General features: G+C 42.2%; 1 protein-coding gene across 2 annotated transcripts in view; it reads left to right on the plus strand.

Annotated features, from left to right (window-relative positions):
* Positions 1-21,876, plus strand: part of TAPT1 (transmembrane anterior posterior transformation 1) — a 1,296,801-nt gene that overhangs the window by 678,083 nt on the left and 596,842 nt on the right. For both annotated transcript variants that reach the window (XM_044062200.1, XM_044062199.1), the window contains exon 6: positions 12,438-12,535. In XM_044062200.1, coding sequence (XP_043918135.1) covers positions 12,438-12,535 — 98 coding nt within the window. The remainder of the gene's footprint in view (positions 1-12,437; positions 12,536-21,876) is intronic.

Here is a 21,876-nt window from a genome sequence, read left to right on the forward strand (position 1 = left end):
TCATATCAGTTCATGAGGTCTTGTAATATCATTTGTGTTGTACTGACAGAGATGTAGTCTGTATATGTCTGTTTTTTTATTAAGCAGCTGTAAAGAATGTGCTCTACTTCATCTGTGAGTCACCACAGTTTGTAACACAGCACCTTGACAAAAGTAGCTCATATTACATGATAAATAAACAGAGATCTCTCAGGGTAAGGTACCTGCTAGTTCTTTGCTGTTCAAGTATAAATGAACATGAGTACTTAGAAACTCATTTCACGGGTACGTAAATTCATAAGCAGTATGACTAAATGCAGCATTATTCAAAAATATTTTTTTATGTGGCAAGCTTTCCCCCTAAGCTTTATTCTTACCGAGACTGCACCTCAGAGAAAGAGTAATTACTGACAGGCTGACAGCAGTGTAAACCCCTGGTTGCTCCTTCTCTTGGGAGACTGCATGATCAGTCCACCTAGTAAGACGATGCAAACAATTGACAGGATCTGGTGCACATGTCAAGTAAGTGTAAGACAAACAAATGAAAACCTGTGCTTTTGTGCTAGAGCAGGTCTGATATGAGCCCTGATGATTCAAATGACTGCCTTGAAGCCTGAAAAGTGTCATGCCACAGAAATAAAATTCAGATAGTTTTCAGCCATCTGCAGTGTTACTATTTCTTTCCAGGTCATTTGATTGTGTAGACACATTGTAATATACTATCTTGCTGGACTAGTATCAAAAATATTAACAGTGTTCCGAGACACTTAAATATTCCCTTTGCGAGGGAGGGGAAGAGACTCATGGAAGATGTCAGTTTGGTTGTGTCATTCCAGAGTGCCAGCAGAATGTAGGTAAGCATGATCTTGTGTTAATTAATTTGAGATGCAACTGACAGCAGAAGTCCAGGTTTACAGACTGTTAACCAACAGCAAATGTATAAACAAGAAACACAAACAGAAGTGGTCTTGGAGGTACCATGTATTCAAACCTTAAATCATAATCTGATATCAATTTTCAGTCATTCTTCAGCCATTGGGTTCAGATCTGACTCGCCCTTTATTTTCAGCTTGTGGCTGCTAACAAGCTCTCAAGCTCCTCACTTACCCATAATGCTCTATCCCCAACATACCTCAGATCTCATTTGCCGCTCTCGCATTCGGATATGGTCACTGTCAGCTCTTGAACTTAGTGTAATTTTTCACAGATCAGTCCAATTTTACTGTATTTACCCTTCGTATTTTGTCTGTATATATATATATATATATATATATATATATATATATATATATATATATATATATATATATATATTTATTTATTATAGTTTCTACCTTACCTCCTTTGCTTACACTTTTGTGTATGTTTTATTATCATAGTTGGTAAACCTTTCTTCTTCCTCTTTTATACACATTATGTGCATTCTTGATACCATTGTCTTTGTTATTATCCCTGAATTTTTTGGATTATTATTAATGTCTGAAAAGCCATCAGGATTTAAAAACCATCAGAAATGCGGTCACAAATTACTGCTTTCTGATTGTCATGGCTTGTGTATATTGCCTAGGCCCAGAGTGTCTCCAAACTGATTACCAAATTTGCAAGTCCTTTAATCCTTGGGCCATCGCTGACAGGAAAAATAAACAAAGTTTGAAAGGCTCGCTTCCTTCCTCATTATGTGAAGCTGTATCTGGAATTCCCCCCCCCTCAAACCTAAACAAAAGGAGCTTTCTGGTAAGCATTCGGGTCCATCTCGATACTGAATCCCATCCTCTGATCCGACGATGGAACATCCTAAGAAAAAAATTTTTTAAATCTAATCCAATGCCTGCACCTTCCCAGAAGCTAGCATCAGAAACTAAATCAGCTTTCTCGTATCCTATCCTTTCGGATCTGAAGCCATTACGAAGAACCCAGTTACTCCCCCACCATAAATCCAGTACCCTGGCAAAACTCTTTGGATTTTAAACTTATGAATAGTCCTCTCTTACTTTTTACAAAAACAACTTTTTAAATAAGTTGTGGACTTTGATTTTGAACAAACAGCTATTTTATCCCTGCTCATGTTTCCATGTACTTTTTTGTTTTGCCAGTTTTGCTTTAGTAACAGACTTGTCACTGCACTGATACTATTGCTTTACTTTAGATCCAATAACCTCTTGGGTACCATCTCCTTTTTTTGGAATCCCGCCAGCACTGCAGGTCTCCCAACATGACATCTTGTTCTTCCAGAAGCCTGACCAATGCTGTTTTGGCTAGAATGATGAGAAAGTTTCTCTCGGTGCAAATTCAAATGGGAGTTTTTCTGGCCCCTATTACTTCAGTTTAGGAACCCTTTACTAGTACTACACCACTGAGCTTGGCTCTTTTTCCAATCAGACTTCTCATTTCAGAGCCCTGGATCTGAGTCACTCGGGGCCGTCTGGATCAGATCTGAAGATAACATTATCTTCTGAGGGCAACAGCTCCTAGTGCTTCAGAGCAGGCTGACTTTCTGAGCAAAAATGTCCATGTCTGATCTGAGGCTTTAGAGTTGACTTCGAAGCTTTCAGAGCCGTCTCTACCCCTCGGCGCTTCAGCATTGGATAGCTGTGCTCTGACCTCTGCCTCGGATGTTTTGCCTTTGGGGCAGGAGAGCCAATGGAATGGAGGTTTGGCTTCTTGGTTCCATCTACTTCCTTCTGCACATGATGATGTTATTCATGTTTCACTGTTGCAGTTCTGACAGTTGGGGATTTCCTGCCTTGAAAGCCCATGGCCAGCCTGACTACCAAATATTAAACTTATTTCGCCTCCCAGGCTGGCAGCCACTTGCAGCGCAGAGTTCTTCTGTCTAGCCCCCTAACAGGGAGTTGAGCATTGGACAGATTTGGGAAGCATGTGTATGCTTTAGCAACCTCTGCACTTGGATCACTGAATTATTTGGCACACTTCACAAGATTACAGAGGGATCTGATTAAGGAACTTTCAAATTCCCACTCTGGGGCCAGTACTTCTGAGGCTCAGTCTTCTGTGGCCTCACAGTTGGCTACACTACCATCGATTACTAACTCATCCATGAGGCTTATCTCATATGCAGCTGAAGGTACCTCAAGAGTGGCAGGTTCAGGCATTTCCATTAGGAGGCATGCCTGGATGTGTTTGTGTGGCTTTGCAGAGCCCTTCACGTCCTCATTTGTCAATGCACCTTTTTGACGGATGCTCATTGTTCGGCCCTAAAGTAAAGGGCACACTCCAGGTGCAAGCAAGATGGAGAGATTGTCTCTACAGTGGGAGTACTTTTTTGACCCTTCCAAGTATCTTTTCCAGGAATCAATGAGCAGGCCGGAAAATGTGTTTCAGAAAGTCCAAGGGGTCCTTTCCAAGATCCCTGTGGAGATTGTTTATCCAGGGGCAAAGACGGGAACTCAAATGGAAGACACTGCCCACTGACAGAGGATGCCTGCAGCGCCAGGGTTCCAGAGATGACTTCTCTGACAGACCTTACCAGTGCTCCTGAAAGGTGGCCTGATTTGTCCACCTCTGAAGGCAGTCTGATTTCAGTTATCCCTGCACCAGAGAACCTGGCTAGACATTAGAAAAGATACATGGGTGTAGAGGATTATTTCCAGTGGTTATATAATTCCTTTTTCCCTACCACCTCTACCTCTAAGAAAATTTCCCAGTGTTCCACCCAATCAGAGGAAAGCAGCACTAGAAATACAAAAGCTACTAGAAGAGAGTCATCCAAGAGGTCCCACCAGGCCAGATAGAATCCGGAACTTACTCAAGATTCTTCAATGCCAAATAAAACAGGGGATTTGAGAATGATTTTGAGCCTCAGCAGTCTGAACAAATCAGTTCAGCACACCAATTTCTGGATGGTCACGGTTCAGTCCATTCTGCCTTTGTACAAGGATGACTGGATGTACTGTAGACCTTCAGGATGTGTTCTATCACATGAAAATGAACAGTCAGTCCAGAAGGTTTTTACTCTTTCAGCTGGGAGCCAATCATTATCAGTTCAGAGCACTGCCCTATGGCCACACCACAGCCTCCATGGATTTCACCAAGTGCATGGCTGTACTAGTAGCTGACTTGAGACTGCAGGGATTCTGAGTGTTTCCATCCTTGGACAGCTGGCTTATTACTGCCCCAACCAGGCATCTATTGATTAGAGCGCAAGACCAGGTACTCCAGACGTGCTTCCTTCTGGGGATCACCATAAATTTCAACAAGTTTACTTAGAACCATCGCAGATATTGGAGTTCATAACAGCCCCTTTCACCTCAGTATCCATGACAGCTTCTCTTACTGTGTCAAGAGTACAGACTATCAGATTCCTGGTGAGGAGTATAACTCACAGCTCCACAGTCTCAGCCAAGTTGATCTCACAAGCGTTGAGATCAATGCAGCTGTAGTTTTAGTCCCACTTGCAAGATTTCATATGAGGATTCTTCAGTGGAGGTTAGCAACTCAGTGATCCATTCTTTATCAGCATATGTCCACTCAAGTAAGAATTACCCAAGCATGCAAAAGATTCCTTTGGTGGTGGATCTGCTCAGATCATGTTCTACAAGGCCCGTCCCTTCACTCTTCCTCAACCCAAGGCTATAATGACCATGGATGCATCCCAGATCAGTGGGGGGGCACTTCCTAGGATGGACAGTCCAAAGCACATTGTCCCCAGAAGAGGCCAGTTTGCATAACAATGTCCTGGAGATGAGAGCAGTGCTCTTAGCAATGCTGGCCTTCCAAGACTTTCCTTTTCAGGATAATTACAGTTCAGACAGACAATATGCCCATGGTTTGGTACATCAACAAACTAGAAGGAGCCAGTTCTTACTTCTGGTGTCGGGAAGATGTCAAGAGTTTGGCAATGCGCAATCTCATCCAACAGATTTCTGAAAGTAATGCACATTCTGGGGAAATCCAACATGATAGTCGACAAGTTGAGCAGACCCATTCTAATACCTCATGAGTGCAATAATGTGGCGGAATTGATTTTTCATCACTGGGTCCAGCCATGCTGCGACCTATTTGCATCTCCCCTAAACAAGTGCAACAGATTCTTTGCCTTAATCCCCCTGCCAGGGGAGTCACTGAGAGATACTGTGCTTCACAGTTGGCACCCCCAGTCTCCTCTGTGCCTTTTCCCCCTTTAATCACCAAATTTCTGCAGAAAGCATTCAGGTTGAAGAACAAAGTCATCCTCATTGCCCTTTACTGGCCTCGACAAATTTGGATGTTCTTCGTGTTTCACTGGTGCAGTCATCACACTTGGGTTATCTGCCTGCAGGTAGCCCTCAGTTGGCCCGAATACCAGAGACGTAGTATTTCTGTGTCAGTTGCTGTTGTTCAGGACTGATGTCAGGGGTATAAAAACAGGCAACCGACGCCATTACATCAGTCTTTCTTGCCGAGGAGCCCGAAGCAGAAGCAGTTTACACGAGAGTCATAACTTGCATACAGTCCTGCCGCCAACAGATGGGTTGTCAAAGGCCAGGCGGGTCCTCTCGGTCCGTCAATTCCAAAGTCTAGGTCCGCGCCGGTTGTCGCTATTTCTTAGCTAACGCGCCATTTCAGGGCCTTTTTTAGAACTTTTTTCTTGCATTTGCATCAGTAGCAGAAGCCGCATGGTGCCCGGAGAAGCAGTTCGGAAGTGCCGGCCGCCAGCAAAATGCATTATGGTACTCTTCTTTGAAGCTTTCTTCTGGAAAGCTTTTTTCTGCCTAGAAATCCTTTTCGCCTTCAATAATTGTATTTCAAATGGGAAGCAGGATTTCATGGGAAGCAAATACCGCATCTGTACTTATTTTCCTCTACCCTTGTTTAGCCCAGACCACGGCGTCTCGGTTCGTCGCTTCAAAACTATATCCATTAAGCGCCATTCATTAAGCCGCCGGGCAGAGTTTTGCAAAAATTATTTGTTTTTATTTAACTGGATACTCAGATTTCAACTTTGTCTAAAAGCTTGGTTCAAAAGCGGAAAGATATGACCGGCCACCACCACCCACGCCACCCCGACCACAGGTGGTCCCACCTCAGCAAGGCGTCTCAGCCCCCCAGCCCCCTGACACTACTGACACTTCATTGGCGTTCTGTGCTGTGCCCGAGGAGCAGGCCGCCCACACCCTGACTGCAGATACCTAAGCCACACTGGTGGTGAATCTCGTAATGTAGTAGACAGGTCTGCCTCTCAAGGTGTCTCTTTAGACCTTCCTCTTTTTCCATCAAGGCCCTCACAAGCTCCAAGCAGCCCCAGCATTCTAAGAGACAAGCTACGATGATGTATTATTTGGTGCTAATGCTGAGAGGTATTAAAAGAAGAAAATGGGAAAAAAGGCTAAATCAATGCACACAGTGAGAAATTTCTACATTCAATGCAACCCCACCCCCAGTATTTCAGTTCTCACAACCCTTCCTTTCCCTTTCCAGGCCATGACAGACCCCAAAGACAGATATACAGGCCCCAAGGGCAGGAGGACAATTCCAAGGATCAATTAGAGGCAGACAATGGCAAGCTCCCACAAAAGAGGGTGTGAGAGTGTCTGCAGCCATTCAGAAAGCAAGGTGCTCAATGACTTTCCCTTTTGCATACCAAGCAAGGCTCAAATGGCAGCACCCTTAGGCGAAAAAACTGCATTATTGGCATTATTTTTGAAATATTGTCACAAAAGACAAATGGTCTGGGACATTATATAAACAGAGGGCATGATTCCATTTCACACCCCTCCAAAATGTAAATGCCAAACCTGCCACACCAACAACAAGAGGCAGAGGCACAAAAGACAAAACAAAGATCTCATAGACATGAAAGCTAAGCTATTCACCTACTTACCTCGAACAAGGTCAAGTTTTTATTCCAGACTCAAAAAAAATCACAAGCACTACACAGGCCAGCCAGGCAAGGAAAACATACAGCCTAACCTAAGCAGAAATACAGATCCATCATGGAGGATGTTGCATCCTCAAGTCTTTACAGAATAATTCAAGCATGGGAAGGCGCCAGAAGACATTTGCCTCTTTGCCTCCCAAAATCACCACAGTTGATTTAATTGCTCTTTTTTCATTTTTCATCCAAAGGCCTGAGAGTGGCTCTCTCTTTCAGTTGGACAACAATGACAGTTGTTTCTTCCAACCCGGCTTTTATGCCAACCTGTGGTAGCAGCCAAAGAAGCTTCCCAGGTATACACCTACCTTTTTACCTACCTTCAAAACAAAGGGAGAGATTGCTACATTCCTTGGACATCCACAGACAACTGCGTTATTATTTGGACAGAACAAAGCCTTTCAGAAAAGAAAGAAAGAACAGTTGTGTGTCCTATGCTATAGATATCAAGGGAAGCCAATTTCCAAACAGACAATCTCAAAATGGATAGCCTTCCGGTCAGCCACTACCTGAGTTTTTGTTTACGAATTGAATTGTCCTGAAGTCTTCTAAAGCTAAATACCCCATTGGGGATCATTTTTTCTTGCTCTATCCGATGTCAGAAAAAGTTAACAATTGTCTTGCCTGTGGAAAGCAAATACCACACCGAGATTTTCATTCTTACTGCATCACCTGTTTAGGCCCAGATCACAACATACCTCGCTGTCTGTTTTATGCCTTCTTCAATGCCTGAACCATTCATCATCGGGCCCTTATTGTCGCTAAATACTTTAGTGCTCGATCTCCATATTCTGAGATGGCTTTGGTAAGCCATCTGACTACCGATATTCCGAAAAAACGTAAGGATAAAGACAGACCGCACAGTTCCAAAGCAGGGAGTGCTAAGCCACCTCCCTACAATAAGACCTTACAATGACTTCTCTACTCCACTCCGCACCTCTGCTCAGCCGCTTGTGCCCCTAGAAGGAAGACTTGCCCTTCATGCAAAAAACTGGATGTCCATCACCAAAGACCGATGGGTCCTCAACATTTTGTCCCAGTGGTACCAATTCATTTCCACTCACTGCCAACCCCAAAAGGGTTCACAGACCTTTCTCCAAATCAGTGGGCAGAGGCACAAAGCCAAGTTCGATCCCTGCTCTCTATAAGGACAATTCACCCTGTTCCTGCGGAACAGATGGGTCAAGGATTCTATTCCAGACCTTTTCTGGTACCCAGAAAAGAGGGCACTTGGCGCCCAATCCTATATCTTTCGATTCTCAACATCTTCCTGGTGGTACCAAAATTCAAAATGCTCACCCTGCAGCAGCTTCTACCCATGATAGCCAAAGATGGCCTGGTTAGTCACCCTAAACTTAAAAGAAGGCTATCTGCACATCCCTATAAGGGAGTCATGCAGGAAATATCTTCACTTCAGCGCAGGATCTATGCATTATCAGTTTTCTGTACTTCCATTATCAGTTTTCTGTACTTCCCTTTGGCTTATCCACTGCTCCCCAGAGTATTCACAAAATGCCTGGCTCCAGCCATTGCTTACTGCAGACAGAGAAATATTCAAATTTACCTGTACTTGGACGACTGCCTGATTCAGGCAGACAGTCAGGAAATGCTGTTGTCGCACCTGACATTTGTAAAAAAAAACCTTCTAACCTCCCTGGGTACACCATCAACAAAAAGAAATCAAAACTAGTCCCCAGTCAAAAGATTGTATTCCTGGCTTGGACACAGTATCCCAGATGGCATTCCTCCCTCCAGAAAAACAAGCCTATCTGACAGACTATTTTACTCAGATGGACACCAGAACCCAGCTATTCACAAGGAAAATCCTGCAGGCCCTAGTGTCCATGGCCTCTTGTAGCCTAGTAGTTCCATATGCCAGATTGCATATAAGGAAACTTCAGTGGTACTTAAAAAGTCTTTGGTGCCAACATTCTCAGGACCTGGAAACCGTCATTCCTATCGCACCCTGTCTAAGGACAGAGTTTCTTTGGTGGGCAGCAGCATGCAGCAACAACAAGGGACTGCCCTCTACTCAACCCCATGCCACCCAGACCCCAACCACAGACGCATCAGACTATGCCTGGGGGGGCACACATGGACGGCAAGTGCAGTCAGGGCCACTGGAGCCCAAGTCAATTTCATCTGCACATCAACCAGAAAGAAATGCTAGCTGTGCAGCATGCTCTGACAACTTTCAGATCCCTACTCTCATCAGGATACCTGCTAATAAAAACAGACAACACCACAGTTATGTTCTACATCAACAAGCAGGGGGGGAACCCACTCTTACCCACTCTGTAGGCTAGCCATGGCCCTGTAGAGCATGGCCTTGGACATGCAGGTCCATCTGCAAGCTGAATTCCTGCCAGGCAAGAAAACTCACTGGCAGCCAACTTAAGCAGAAATCTCCCAGACCCACACAAGTGGCACATAGAGCCCAGCATCTTCAACCTTCTGATTCAGAAATGGGGGACCCCAGAGGTGGATCTTTTTGCCTCCCCCTGCAATCACCAGCTCAGCAAATGTTGCACCATGACACCTCACAGCAAGGCCTGGAAAGTGGATGCCCTATCCTTCCAGTGGGTAAACCTCTCAATTTATGCATTCTCCCCTCTGCCTCTTCTCTCAAGAATATTACTCAAGATAAGACAAGACAGACCAAGGGCAATCCTGATTGCCCCGGACTGGCCATGCCAGCACTGGTACCCACTACTGCGCAGCCTGTCACCGGTGTCACCCTGGCACCTACCCCAGATCCCAACCCTCCTCACTCAGCAGGGGGACAGATCTTGCATCCGCAACTATAAACACTGAATCTTGCAGCCTGGCTTAATCCTTGAATTCTCCCCCAGTGACCGGCCTAAGCAAGCAAGTGCTGGAAGTCATTCTTGAAGCCAGAAGACCCAGTACAAGGAAATCCTATGCTGATAAGTGGAAAAGGTATTGTTCTTGGATTCAGTCTAAAGGAGAAGACACAGCACTGCCCTCCTTACCTCTAATCCTGGATTACCTAGCAGATCTACTCCACTGAGGCCTATCCTTCTCCTCCATTAAGAACCATGCCTCTGCCATCTCGGCTCATTACAACACTGAGCCACCTCTCTTCTCACCCTCTCATCAAACAGTTCCTGAGAGGGGCAGACAACTTAAGGCCACCAAGGAGAGCACCCATCCCTGCTTGGGACCTTAACTTTGTACTAGAAAAGCTCACGCTTCCCGCCTTTGAGCCTGCAACATCTGCAGAGTTAAAATTCCTCTCTTGGAAAACAGCCTTACTTCATTTTTAGCAACCCTTTTCAATGAAGGAGCCAGCTCCTCAACTGTTAAGGTACAACTACCTGCCATTTCTAATTTGTATGTTGGGATTGAAAACTCCACCTTGGTTTCATCTAAATTTTGTAAAGGCTTTTTGAGAAGTACCCCTCTTTTGAACTCCCCCCCTTATAAAGATCCAACTCCACTATGGGAATTAAGCTTGGTGTTACAATCCTTAATTCATTCACCTTTTGAACTGGCAGCTAAAGCGAGTTAAAAAGTTTGACTTGAAAATCTATATTTTTGGTAGAAGACTGTCAGAACTTCACGCACTGTCTTCTAAACCTCCTTACTTAATTTTTCTTAAGGATAGAGTGGCTTTACGAACTAATCCTACCATCCTTCCTAAGGTTTTGTCAGACTCCAACATCAATCAATCTGTAAATTTGCCAGTTTTCTTCCAGATTTTACAAACAAGGGTGAAAATATGTTACACTTACTGGATGTTCAAAGACAATTGCGTTTTTACTTGCATAGAACAAAAAATTTTACTAAAACGGATCAATTGTTTGCCTCCTTTGTGGATTCCAAATTGGGCAAGCTAAACACAGAGGTAAAAGCAAAAGCAAAAACTAAAACGGACAAGAAATCCACTTCACAATTTATTAAAGTGCTCTTAAGAAACTAAGCGCTTTCACCATAAACAAATGACTTCTTCAGAGTTAATAAGAGCCATAAACCATTCATACATTTATACAAGTAAAACCTTCTCTTTCAACCAGTCACTTCTCCCTACTCATGAATAATTAATTAGATTATATATCCTTAACTGGCCTTATTTAAAAAAAATATGTGCCTGCATACAGAACAAACAAATTACATGTGTAAGCGTATTCACAAATATCAAATTGAACCACACAACAGTGTATAATTCAAAATAATAAAATCCAAAATTATGTACATGTATATTATATTATTGTAAAACAATAAAACATCAAAACCTTAATGGTAATCTTAGCCAGATGGCTTACCAATTTTTTTTTTGTCTAGAACAAATTAGGCCTTTATTTACCAAAACCTTTGAGAGCACGTTCATCCAGTCCATGGCAGCATCATCTGTATTTTTATCTAAGGCTTCTATGGATGAAAAATGTGCAGCTGCTACTTGGGCTAATCCTCATACCTTTATTACTCATTACAAATTGGATCTGGTCTTGAGGGGAAAAGCAGCCTTTGGCTCAACTGTGGTCAGGAATCTCCTTCCTTAGAGTACTCTCAGGATTTCAGCTAGCTGGGGACTTTGTCCCAATGGTTGAGGAATGAATGAAATTTGACAACATCAGATAAAGAAGTTATGTACTCATTATAACGTTCCATCTGTGTTGTCCATTTTCATTCTTTCTCAACTTCCCTTCCATCAACCCTTTACCTTTGAACTAAAGACTTCTGGAAGAACAAGACCTTGTAAAGGAACCACTGTTCCTTATGTTGAGCTCCAGATATGGATTTTCTGTTATGTTGCTAATTTTTCCCTTTATACTGTAAGACAGAAAACAAGATCTAAGGTATGTTAAGGGATAGAGCTTGATTGGTAAGGGAGGAGCTTGAGAGTTTGTTAGTGGCCACGAGCTGAAAACAAAGGCCGAGTTGGATCTGAACCCATTGGTTGAGGAAGAATGAGAATGGACAACACAGATTGATCATTATGGTGAGTACATAACTTCTTTTTTTTTTGAGTAAACGCATATCAAGGCATATAAGAACCACTATATTTAAAGTAGTAGTCATAGTTGTTCATAAAACATAGAAGGTCAGAAGTATTTATTTTCTGCGTTTTTGCTTGCATGAGCACAGTGTAGTCGCTTTACTAGTTTAAATAATTAAAATAATATTTACAAGTTTTCAGGTCACTGTAGATTTGTCCACTGAGTACTAGATAACATGGAATCTTGTACCTTTAAATGATACATGCCTGGAAAATTCCCCCTCCTTGCTCTGGGGCTATGACTAATGGTAAACCCTGGGTTAGTTTAATGAGTTAAGACTGAACTGCATTTGTTAGATCCAGGATCAATACCTGCAGCCTTCATTTAAATATGGCGTAATTTTGTGCAAATGATATAGCTGCATATTCTTCCTAATGTTTCCTGAAAAAATGCTTTAAAAGTGTCACATCACACAAAATGTGTTATTTGAAAGTGTTTTATCTGACCCATGTTTTAAGGTTAGCATGTCCTGCTTAAGCAGTAATATTTTTTATATATATATATATATATACTTCTGATGTTACAAAAACTTGTTTAAAATGTGTTTTCCTTAACCATTGTTGCAGTTTTTCATGCTATTTTGATAATGGTTCAAGCAACTACTCTCAATGTAGCGTTCAACTCTCACAACAAGTCATTGCTCACTATCATGATGTCAAACAATGTAAGTATTCGTAAAAAAAGACTAATATTTATGACAAGTTGCAGGTTTTGAGAATAATTCAGTGTTAAACAGACTTCCTGCTAATAGTACCTTCAAGTTCTCCACTGACAGACTTGCCTGGCATTATATCGCAGTTAATCCCTTTTATTCTGGCACAACCATCTGTGTTGGTCCAAGAATGCTTTGGGGCAGACTGTCAACTAAAGTTTATACCTCTGTCACAAGGCAATTCTCTCCGCTCTGTTCTGTAACTGATTAGATTAGCTAGCATCTCAGGCACTGTTGTGTTTGCTCCTACTGGTACCATTCATGTCATGTACAGTTCTTAGGTTACTTTCCGTAAGTTTGTCTTAGCTGTTTGGCATCTTAGTAAACTTAACATCACGAGCATATGGGGTATCATTCACTTTCCTTTCTTTTCTTCTGCTGATGCAGCTGTTTATCTATCAATGGTGCTGCCTTCAGCTGCAATACATCGTCTTCCATATATTTATAATTGATAGAATTCATTTCAGAATTTGTCTCTTCTGGTATTGAAAATGGTGTTGCTTATTCCTCTGACCTCTGTAAGAACAGTATCAGAGTGTAATGATTCAGCAATAGGTGCTCACTTAAGGCAACATCCTGCTTCACACCATCAACTGCTTTTCAGTGTAGAAGTATGCTTGTGGAGTTCATCATTAGGATCACTGCTGCATTATTCTTAGCTATTTATGTTTTTATACTCTGCTAGGGATGTAACAGCCAGGCACCTTCCATGCACCCAAACCATTAGTCAGCTATAGCTGAGATGACTAAAATATAGGTTTAAGTGCCAAGCCCCTCACAGCTTGTGGGCTTTCGAGAATCGATATTCAGCTAATGCTTTCCATTGCTAGCAGATAAGCCCCCTTTGGGGAAAATACCTTCCACATCTACTTTATGATAGAAGCTGAACTTTTGTTGTGAAGATATTAATTTTAAACTAGAAAAAGGAATTTTTACTGACTGTCACAAGACTTTTAAACAGGAGCATTACTTTTACTTGATAATTTAATAAAGATGTTTCTTGTTTAAGTTGTTTAAACTAAGCTAAAGCTTCTTTTCTCAGATAAAATTTGTGTTTTACTTTTGGAAGGCAGGGGTAAGTGTTTAAAGTGTTTTTCTCTGTGTTTTTTAGGGATAAAGTTGCATTTTTACCACTTACCTGTTTTGCCAACTACTGCTGCCAGTCTCTCTCAGGAATCGGGCATTTTTCAGCTTAACCCTGGAGCAACTTACTGGTTCCATAGTTCTTCATTCTTCCAGTCACAAAAAAAAAAAAAAAAAAGAAAATTTGCTAAACAGCCTTCCCACCACAGCAAGTTTCTAAAGTACCTCAATCACAGATTGGTGACTCTGCTATGGCCATTTCTAGTTCCTCAGACCATTCATCTTTTTCCTTGGCTCCCACTAGTATAATCTTTATAGCCACCATGGACTAGGTTTTAGACCACATTCTCTATGACTGTTGGACTGCCCTTGTTGGGCAAAGGAGGGCCACTCGTGCTGGTCTTGGGAGAAAGGGTAGGAAATGCCACTATGCCTATGATCCCTAAGGAGATTTTTCCTGGCAAAAGTGGGTCTGCTTCTTTGGAAATTCCTTATTTTTAATAAAACAAGAAACATCTTTATTGAATTATCACTTATGACATAGGCAGTCGTGCATTTACGTAAATCAGAAATTTTCAACCTTTTTCATCTCATTGTACACAAAATTAATTACAAAAATCTTGCAGCACACCAAAAAATATATTTTTTGCTGATCTGAGGTGTGGGTTTCTTTAGGGGGGGGGTGATGCCCCTGCACTGGCCCAGTAATCAAGGAGCCTCAGTTCTCACCACTAGCACCAGTGAGGGACTTACACATTGGGAGGATGACCAGTACACACACAGTAAAGTACAGTTTCCCTTAAGAGCACACAGAGATCAGTCAGTTTGGGGCTGATTTCTGCCTCTTTCTTCAGATCCCCAATAAGACTCCCCACTGGCACAGCTATAGGGTTAAGATCTCAGCCGAGTGGTCAAGCCAAAACCCAGCACCCACTCTGTCCAACCAGTGCTTCGTGTCCCTGCCCAAGTAGCTGACACACGCAGTTTAAGATTTGATTTATATAGAAACATGCAGACAGTCCTGGGGAAGGCTGACACAGGTTTACTAGCTATGCCCTCTTCCGCCCAGACTATAAGGTAGTTATTACTGCCACCATCCGCTACTTATCAGCTACTCTAAGTCCCTTACAAAGGGTGCCCAATCCTACTGTGTAATGTTACTGTTCTCCAAATGTAAGTGTGACCCAGAGCAAGGCTATTGTCATGGCCTGTACAGTGTCATCAAATACAAATGCAAGTACTCTATAAGAGCTTAAATATCTGTAAACAAACCAGTTACAGTTAAAAGGTTTAAATGTATTTAATAATAAATAAAAAACAAGACAATATTCAGTAACTCAACACAACGACTACAGATTTCAGAATCACAGGAATATTTTAAAACAGCATTGCAAGACAGTCTCAAATAAATACAGAAAACATCTAAACTAATCTTTACTATATTCCTAACTATATCTAAAAGTAATTACTTTTCCGTAGTTACTATTAGCAAGGCAGATGCAGATGATGATGAGTGGATGTTTTTGCTAGGTCCAAGACAAGATGCAAAATGCGAAGTCCATCTCTGAGAGAGTTCCTAAATTACTGTCAAATATTACTGCTGGGTCAGCTTGGGATGACATCACTCTTTGTCACCTGCCTTCAGTTCCCAGGCTAGCATAAATGTAACAAAATTTTAGCATCTCTGTGTGAGAAGTACATTTCTCAGATGTTTGCTCAGAACTAGAAGTGATAAAACAATTAAACACGTATGTTTTTAAACCTAGTATTTATTTCTGTTTCAAGACTATAGAAAAACTTCTAGCTCTAGACATCTTGTCTTCTTGCTGAAACTGAAAGATAACACAATCGTAAAACAATTTCAACTTCATTTCTTGAGGGTTTGCAATTTAACTCTATATGTTCCAGGTTCTACTATTAAAACATACATTTTCACAGGTATATAGTTTATATGCATTTCTGTTCTTTTCCAGTAGGGTACACTGTGATTACTTTCTTGAAGCTCAGTACATAACATACAGTTCAACACACACACCTGCACCAGTAGTTTCAACATATAGTTCTCTTACATTTGTAAGACAAGCATATGAATCATATTAATATTCACAAATGACATACGATTATTTACAAAATTCCAGATAGTTGGGCCAGCAGTGTCACAGGGGGATGAAGGAAGATATGCATTAAAAAATGGTTAATGTTAAAGCATGATGTACCCAATAAATTAATATTGCCCACTACTGAAACTGTGCACATAAAACTTCAACAACTACTGACGTAAGTGAAGTAATTGTTTTTATTTAAACCAAAAGCAGCTCTGAGTATACAATAAAATGAAGTCTAAACACTGCATTTGACACAGCTTTTAATGCTCCCACGTTAAAAAAGGACAATAAGCCCAGACCTTGTTCCTAACCCACAAAATTCAAACCTTCTTCCTGAAGCGGAGATAACACCTATAGTTTGTATGAACAAAACAGGACCCTTAGAAAAATCTACTACAAGTACTATAACTGTGAAATATGCACCTTAGAGGAATTGCCTACATTGAAAAATTAAACTTTGTTTCAGTCTGTACAATGTACCTTCTTCTCCAAGCTATCTGAATATGAAAAAGTAAATGGTACTATTTTTCTCTTCCTTGTTCAAACTGAATCTCATAATGTAGTGTAAACAAATTTGGGGAGCCTTGTTAAACAGCTCTAGTAGCTACCTGTCTTGCAGTGATCACCAGTAAATACATTGTCCAAGATGCTGATTGAAAATATTCATAACAAGAAAACCCACCTGTCTCGCTTGCTCTCAGCTAGGGTGGAAAAGCTTATGGAAAGGCCAAATCAAGTTGCACTCTCTCACTATCTGTTAAGTTTTCAGAGTTCACCTGAAAATGAAGCTTGAGTTCTCACTGTAGGATGAGTTCTTGTTAAAAAAAAAAAAAAAAAAATAGAAAAGATCCTGTGCATCAGTTCGTACTTAGACTTTCAAGTTATTAACTAGTGCGTGAGCAGTTTTAAATACAAATTGTTCTCATTAGGCAGTTTGTTTCGGAATGGCAAAGTAGGACAAAGGTAGAGACCTGGTCTCGCTCCTCCCCCTTGAGCGTTTGTCGCTTCCTCCAGACCATTTGTGAGTTTCAGGTAATGACACTTGCACCGGGACTGCTGTCTTGGTTGGACCTTTGAAAGAACAAAGTGTGTGTGTGTGTGTGCATGAGAGAGAGAAATTTCACACATTTGAAGGACATTGCATTTTGAATGATAAGGAAAGCAAAGATGTTCAACGTGTTTCACTGTTGCAGTCATTACACTTGGGTTATCCTGCTGGCAGGCTACCCACAGTCGGCCTGAATTCCAAAGTCTTGGTCTCGCCTCTTCCCTGATGTCAGTGCGCCAGGTGTATAAAAGATGCAGCCGAGTTTTATATATAATACATTCTCATTCTGATATATTGCTTACAGCAATGAGGGTGTGAAAATGAGATTTTATGTGCAATACAGTCTACTGAGTGATTGTTTCAAAAAAATCTTGTGGTACACCTACCAACCTATCGCGGCACACTATTGAAAATTGCTGACATAAATGAAAACAAAAAATATTGACATATTTTCAGTTGCAGACATTATACATCACATATAATCTTCTATACAGTCATTTTCATTTGCCCATTACATAGCTCATTCAGTTCCTGGCTTCCCTTAAATCCCATTCCTCCTCCAAAACATTATTCAGCATGTATTTCCCTACAATTCCCATTTGTCTATGTAATTTGCCCCTGCCCTTTTCTAAAGATCTCACTTCCAGTTCTTTTATCTCTGTTGCTATATTCACTACTTCTAGTACAGTTGATAGACACTGAATTCCATTTTCTAGTAATTGCTTTTTTGGCAGAAACCAGAATTAAACCCAGCAACGCCTTACTATGTCCAGGCAATTCCAATTCTGTATTGTAGCTCAAAAAAGTCTTTTCCTTAGTTACACCAATTTGCACTCCTAGAAGTCTGCCAACTAATACTCCTGAAAAATATATTCCCAGTTACCTCTTTGTTTCCTGCCACACTTCCAGCATTTGTAATCTACCTGATGAAAAATTCTTTGGAGTCTGCTCGGGGTTTAAAATTTCTATGCAAACACTTCTAAGCAAAAATCATAAAATCTTGTAGACTTTTTGCATATTTGGGAACCATACATATATCCTCCTTTTATTTGTGACTTGCTAATCCAATCTCTCTTCCCAATCCTTTCTAACCTCTTTTGAGCGATTCCTGTAGCTGTCCTTCTATTCAGTGTTGCAGTATTCTTTACATATGGGTTGTATTCTGCCCAGTGACCCAACGTCTGGCCTGTATACAAAAGCTCAGTGCCACTGCAAGTATGTGGGATATCACACACAGACACAGATAACATCAGCCATAAAAGGGACATCCAGATGTACCATCTTCAGAACTTTTTTGCCACCATTCAGAAAGGTTGACTCGTACATTCGGTCTGCCGTTGGATTTTGTTGGTTCGGCTTACAGCTTCAGATAAGTACGCTATAGGGGAGTTAATATATTGCTTCTGCCTTTTGTTTTGTTAATGTCATCCAGGAAGGGCAAGTGTAGGTGTGGAAAGCAAATTCCACATAAAGATAGACACGAGCTGTCCTTGTTTTGTTTATGGCCTACTCATGACCACCGGTCCTGTTCTGTTGGTCAGGTCTTCATTCCCAAAACTTTGCACAGTCATCTGTCAGCTTTTAATTTATACTTAAAAAAAACAAAGGCTTGAACGTCTGGTTAGGGACGCTATGCAGGGTTCCGCGAGTACTTCTGAGCCATCTGTAAAGAGGAAGGTCAGCAAGGCTAGACCTAAATCCTCTTTAGCTGTGCCTGCTCCCTCTGACGTACCCCTTGAGGTTAATGGAAACCCAGCGGTACGATCAGAGGTAGGGTCCACTCCCTCAGTGAGTACCAGGATGGAAGCTGTCAGGAATGCAGATCCTAGCACGTCCAAGGCTATGCAGATGTCCAGTTTGGACGACTTGGGGGAACCGCAGCTTGTGATCACAGAAGACTCTGGAACTGCTTCAGATTCCTTGTTCAAAGAACTACTGGAGGTTAGGCCTGCATCTGCCGTCTCTACTCAACAGGATAAGCCTGTAAAAAATAACAAAAGACTAGGCATGTCCCAGCTCCTTCTATCCCAGCGTCTGATTGGGATGCTTTTTCCCAGGGCCTTATTAAGGCACTGATGGCTTTGAGGCCTGTGACTTCATCTTCACCCATAGCAGGCCCAGCCTTTGCCTCTTCTGCAGTGCAGCTGTCCAGATCCCAGGGCCTTATTCCAGGACAAACCTGCAGAACTTCAAATTCAGGACTCAGAATCTGAGGAGCCTTCATCCGATGAAGACTCTTTAACATATTCCTCTCAAATTCCCTCTCCTCTGGACTATGCTTCCCCAGAGGAGTAGTCTTAATGGAGGGGAGTCTCCCATAGAAGAGCTTTCCTTTGGGGAAATAATTAATAAAATAAGGGGATTTTTTAAGTGGGTTTCCTCACAAATCTCAGAAAAACAGAAGAGATGATATAAGCTTTTACAAGTGGAGGCTCCTGCACTTTCAACAGTTCCTCTATTGCTGCCAACCTTTTTAGATGTGTTCAAGCTTGCTTCTAAGACCCCTGACTCCTAAGCCCCTGCCCCAAATAGACCGGATTATTTCTGTAAGGTCCCTGAGGATTGCAAATTTCTTTTTAAAACAGTGTAAGAAACTTCTTTGTGCGGAAGATTTTCAGTCCATATATTTCTAGTTAATCACTGTATATTAATCAGATCAGACAATAAATGCCCCTCTGCTGACCCTGCTGTGGTTTCCCTTACCTCAGATAAGTCCTCATGATTATCTCTTTCTACCAAGTTGCTCACTTCGGACAAGGAAAGTAAAATTTTGGAAAGGTTGGGTAAGAAGGTGTATACCTCTTCCACCTTGGCTATCATGGCAATTAATTATCAGACACACATGTCCAGATATGCTCTGGCATTACTTACTCAGGCAACCCAGGCTCTTTCCCCTTTGCCAGATTCAGAGGCGAAATCTCTGGTCCTTTCTCTCCTATCATCCTACTCTCGGATTCATAGATTCATAGGTTCATAGATTAGTACTAGGCTAACTGCTCTTGTGAGCCATTTTAAGCCTAGCCAGTTATCCCTTGTGAGATTCAAACCCTGTACCTTGTGTTTGTAAGGCAAACACCTTAACCATTAGGCCACCCTCACAACTTTAGCTAGGATAGCTAGACATTCTATCAAGTTTACCTACGATGCAGTGGAGGCCTGTGCCAGGGCAGCAGCTTCTGCTTCTCCTCTGAGAAGACATTCCTGGTTACATCTCCAGGCACTTCCTGATGACATGAAGACTAAATTGCTTGATGCTCCTCTTGACAATTCCTCATTGATTGCAAAAGCAGTTGCAGAATTGTTTAAATCACTGCAGGAAAAAAGTAAGGAACTCCAGGATTTGAAATACCTTCTGGTTTCACCAGTTCCAAAATTTCAAAGAAATTTCCCTGCCAAGACACCCTTTGTAAGGAAACTAGCTCATTCCTCCATGTCTGTTCCCTCTGAAACTAGATCCCACAAGCCTTCCAGGAGGCACCCTCAGGCTAAGGTTGTTACTCCTACAGCTGCTGCTGTGGCCCCTCCACAGCAGCCATTTCAGCCCAAAGTCCTTTGGGACACCTTGCACCCTCCTCCAAGTTATACCCCCCTTGTCCCTTCGCCTCTCCTTTTCACTCCCAGCTTGGATGGAGATCACTCAGGATTCCTGAGTGATTTCCATTATCCAAAATGGATACTTTGACTTGGAAGACCCTCCCATCCTTTCAAGGAATACCTAAACCTCCCCCCAGTCAACTCCATCTGCTTCCCTTGATTCTAGATCAACTTTTCAATGAAGGCACAATTCAGTCTGTCCCTCCAGAACAACAGGCAAGGGGATTTTACTCCAGGATGTTTCTAGTGCCAAGGAAAGATGGCCCTTGGAGGCCTATCTTGGATCTCCCAGTATTAAACACCTTCCTGGTGGTGCCTTCTTTCAGAATGCTATCCCTACCTACTCTTCTGCCTCTGGTGCCCCTCAAGCCTTCTTAGCTTCTCTGGATCTCAAGGATGCATACCTGCGTATCCCTGTATACCCCCCCTTCAGAAGATTTTTGCATTTCTCTGTGTGTTCTTTGCACTTTCAATGTACTGCCTTGCCCTTTGGGCTTTCTACTGCTCCAAGAGTATTCACAAAGTGCCTAGCCCCAGCCATTGCATACTTAAGCCTGAAATTACTTCAAGTTTACCCATACTTACATGATCTGTTATTTCTGGACAGCAGCCCAGACCTCTTAACACATCTGAACCTACCCATCACTTTTTCTGCAGGCCCTGGGTTTCACAATAAATCTCAAAAAATCCTGTCTCACACCAACTGAGGATGTTATATTCTTGTGGTGCAGGTTTCGCACAGATTTGATGAGGGTTTTTCTTCCTCTGGAGAAAGCATCCTGTCTCAGGGCATTCATGGAAGCTCTTCTACCTCTTCCATCTATCATGGCCAGGCAGTTTCTGAACCTTCTGGGCTTCATGGCCTCTATATTCCCATGCTTCCCTTTGCAAAGCTGCACATGAGAAAGTTCTAGTGGTTTCTAAAGACAGTTTGGTCCCAGCATGCTCATCCATTAGATGTCATGATCCCCCTTCTTCCCTGCCTGAAAGCAGAGTTAGATTGGTGGATGCAACAACTCAGTCAGAACCCTGGCCTACCTCTTCAGGTTCCTGAACCAGCTCAGCAACTCTTCACAAATGTTTCAGACTTGGGGTGGGGAGCAACCTTTGCTTCCTGGAAAGTTCAGGGTTTTTGGTCCCCTTCTCGAAGGACGGAATATATCAGAGAAATGAGGGGCTTACTGTTAGCCTTGCAGACCTTTCACCCTCTATTCCTGCCAGGACCCCTACAGATTCTCATAGACAATACCACTGTCTTTTGGTACATAAACAAGCAGGGGGCACAAACATCTATCTCATCTGTCACTTGGCCATCAAAGCTTGGGAATTGACTACCTTGTACAAGGTAACTCTGCATGCAGTGTGCCTTCCTTCAGCTCAGACCTCTGTGGCAGACGCATTAAGCAGGTCCATGACACAATGTCACGAGTGGATGCTCCACAGGGATGTGTTTCTGGACCTAG

Source organism: Protopterus annectens, chromosome 2.part1 (genome assembly GCF_019279795.1).
Source record: "Protopterus annectens isolate FY-2018-M chromosome 2.part1, PAN1.0, whole genome shotgun sequence".
NCBI classification, from domain to species: Eukaryota; Metazoa; Chordata; order Ceratodontiformes; family Protopteridae; genus Protopterus; species Protopterus annectens.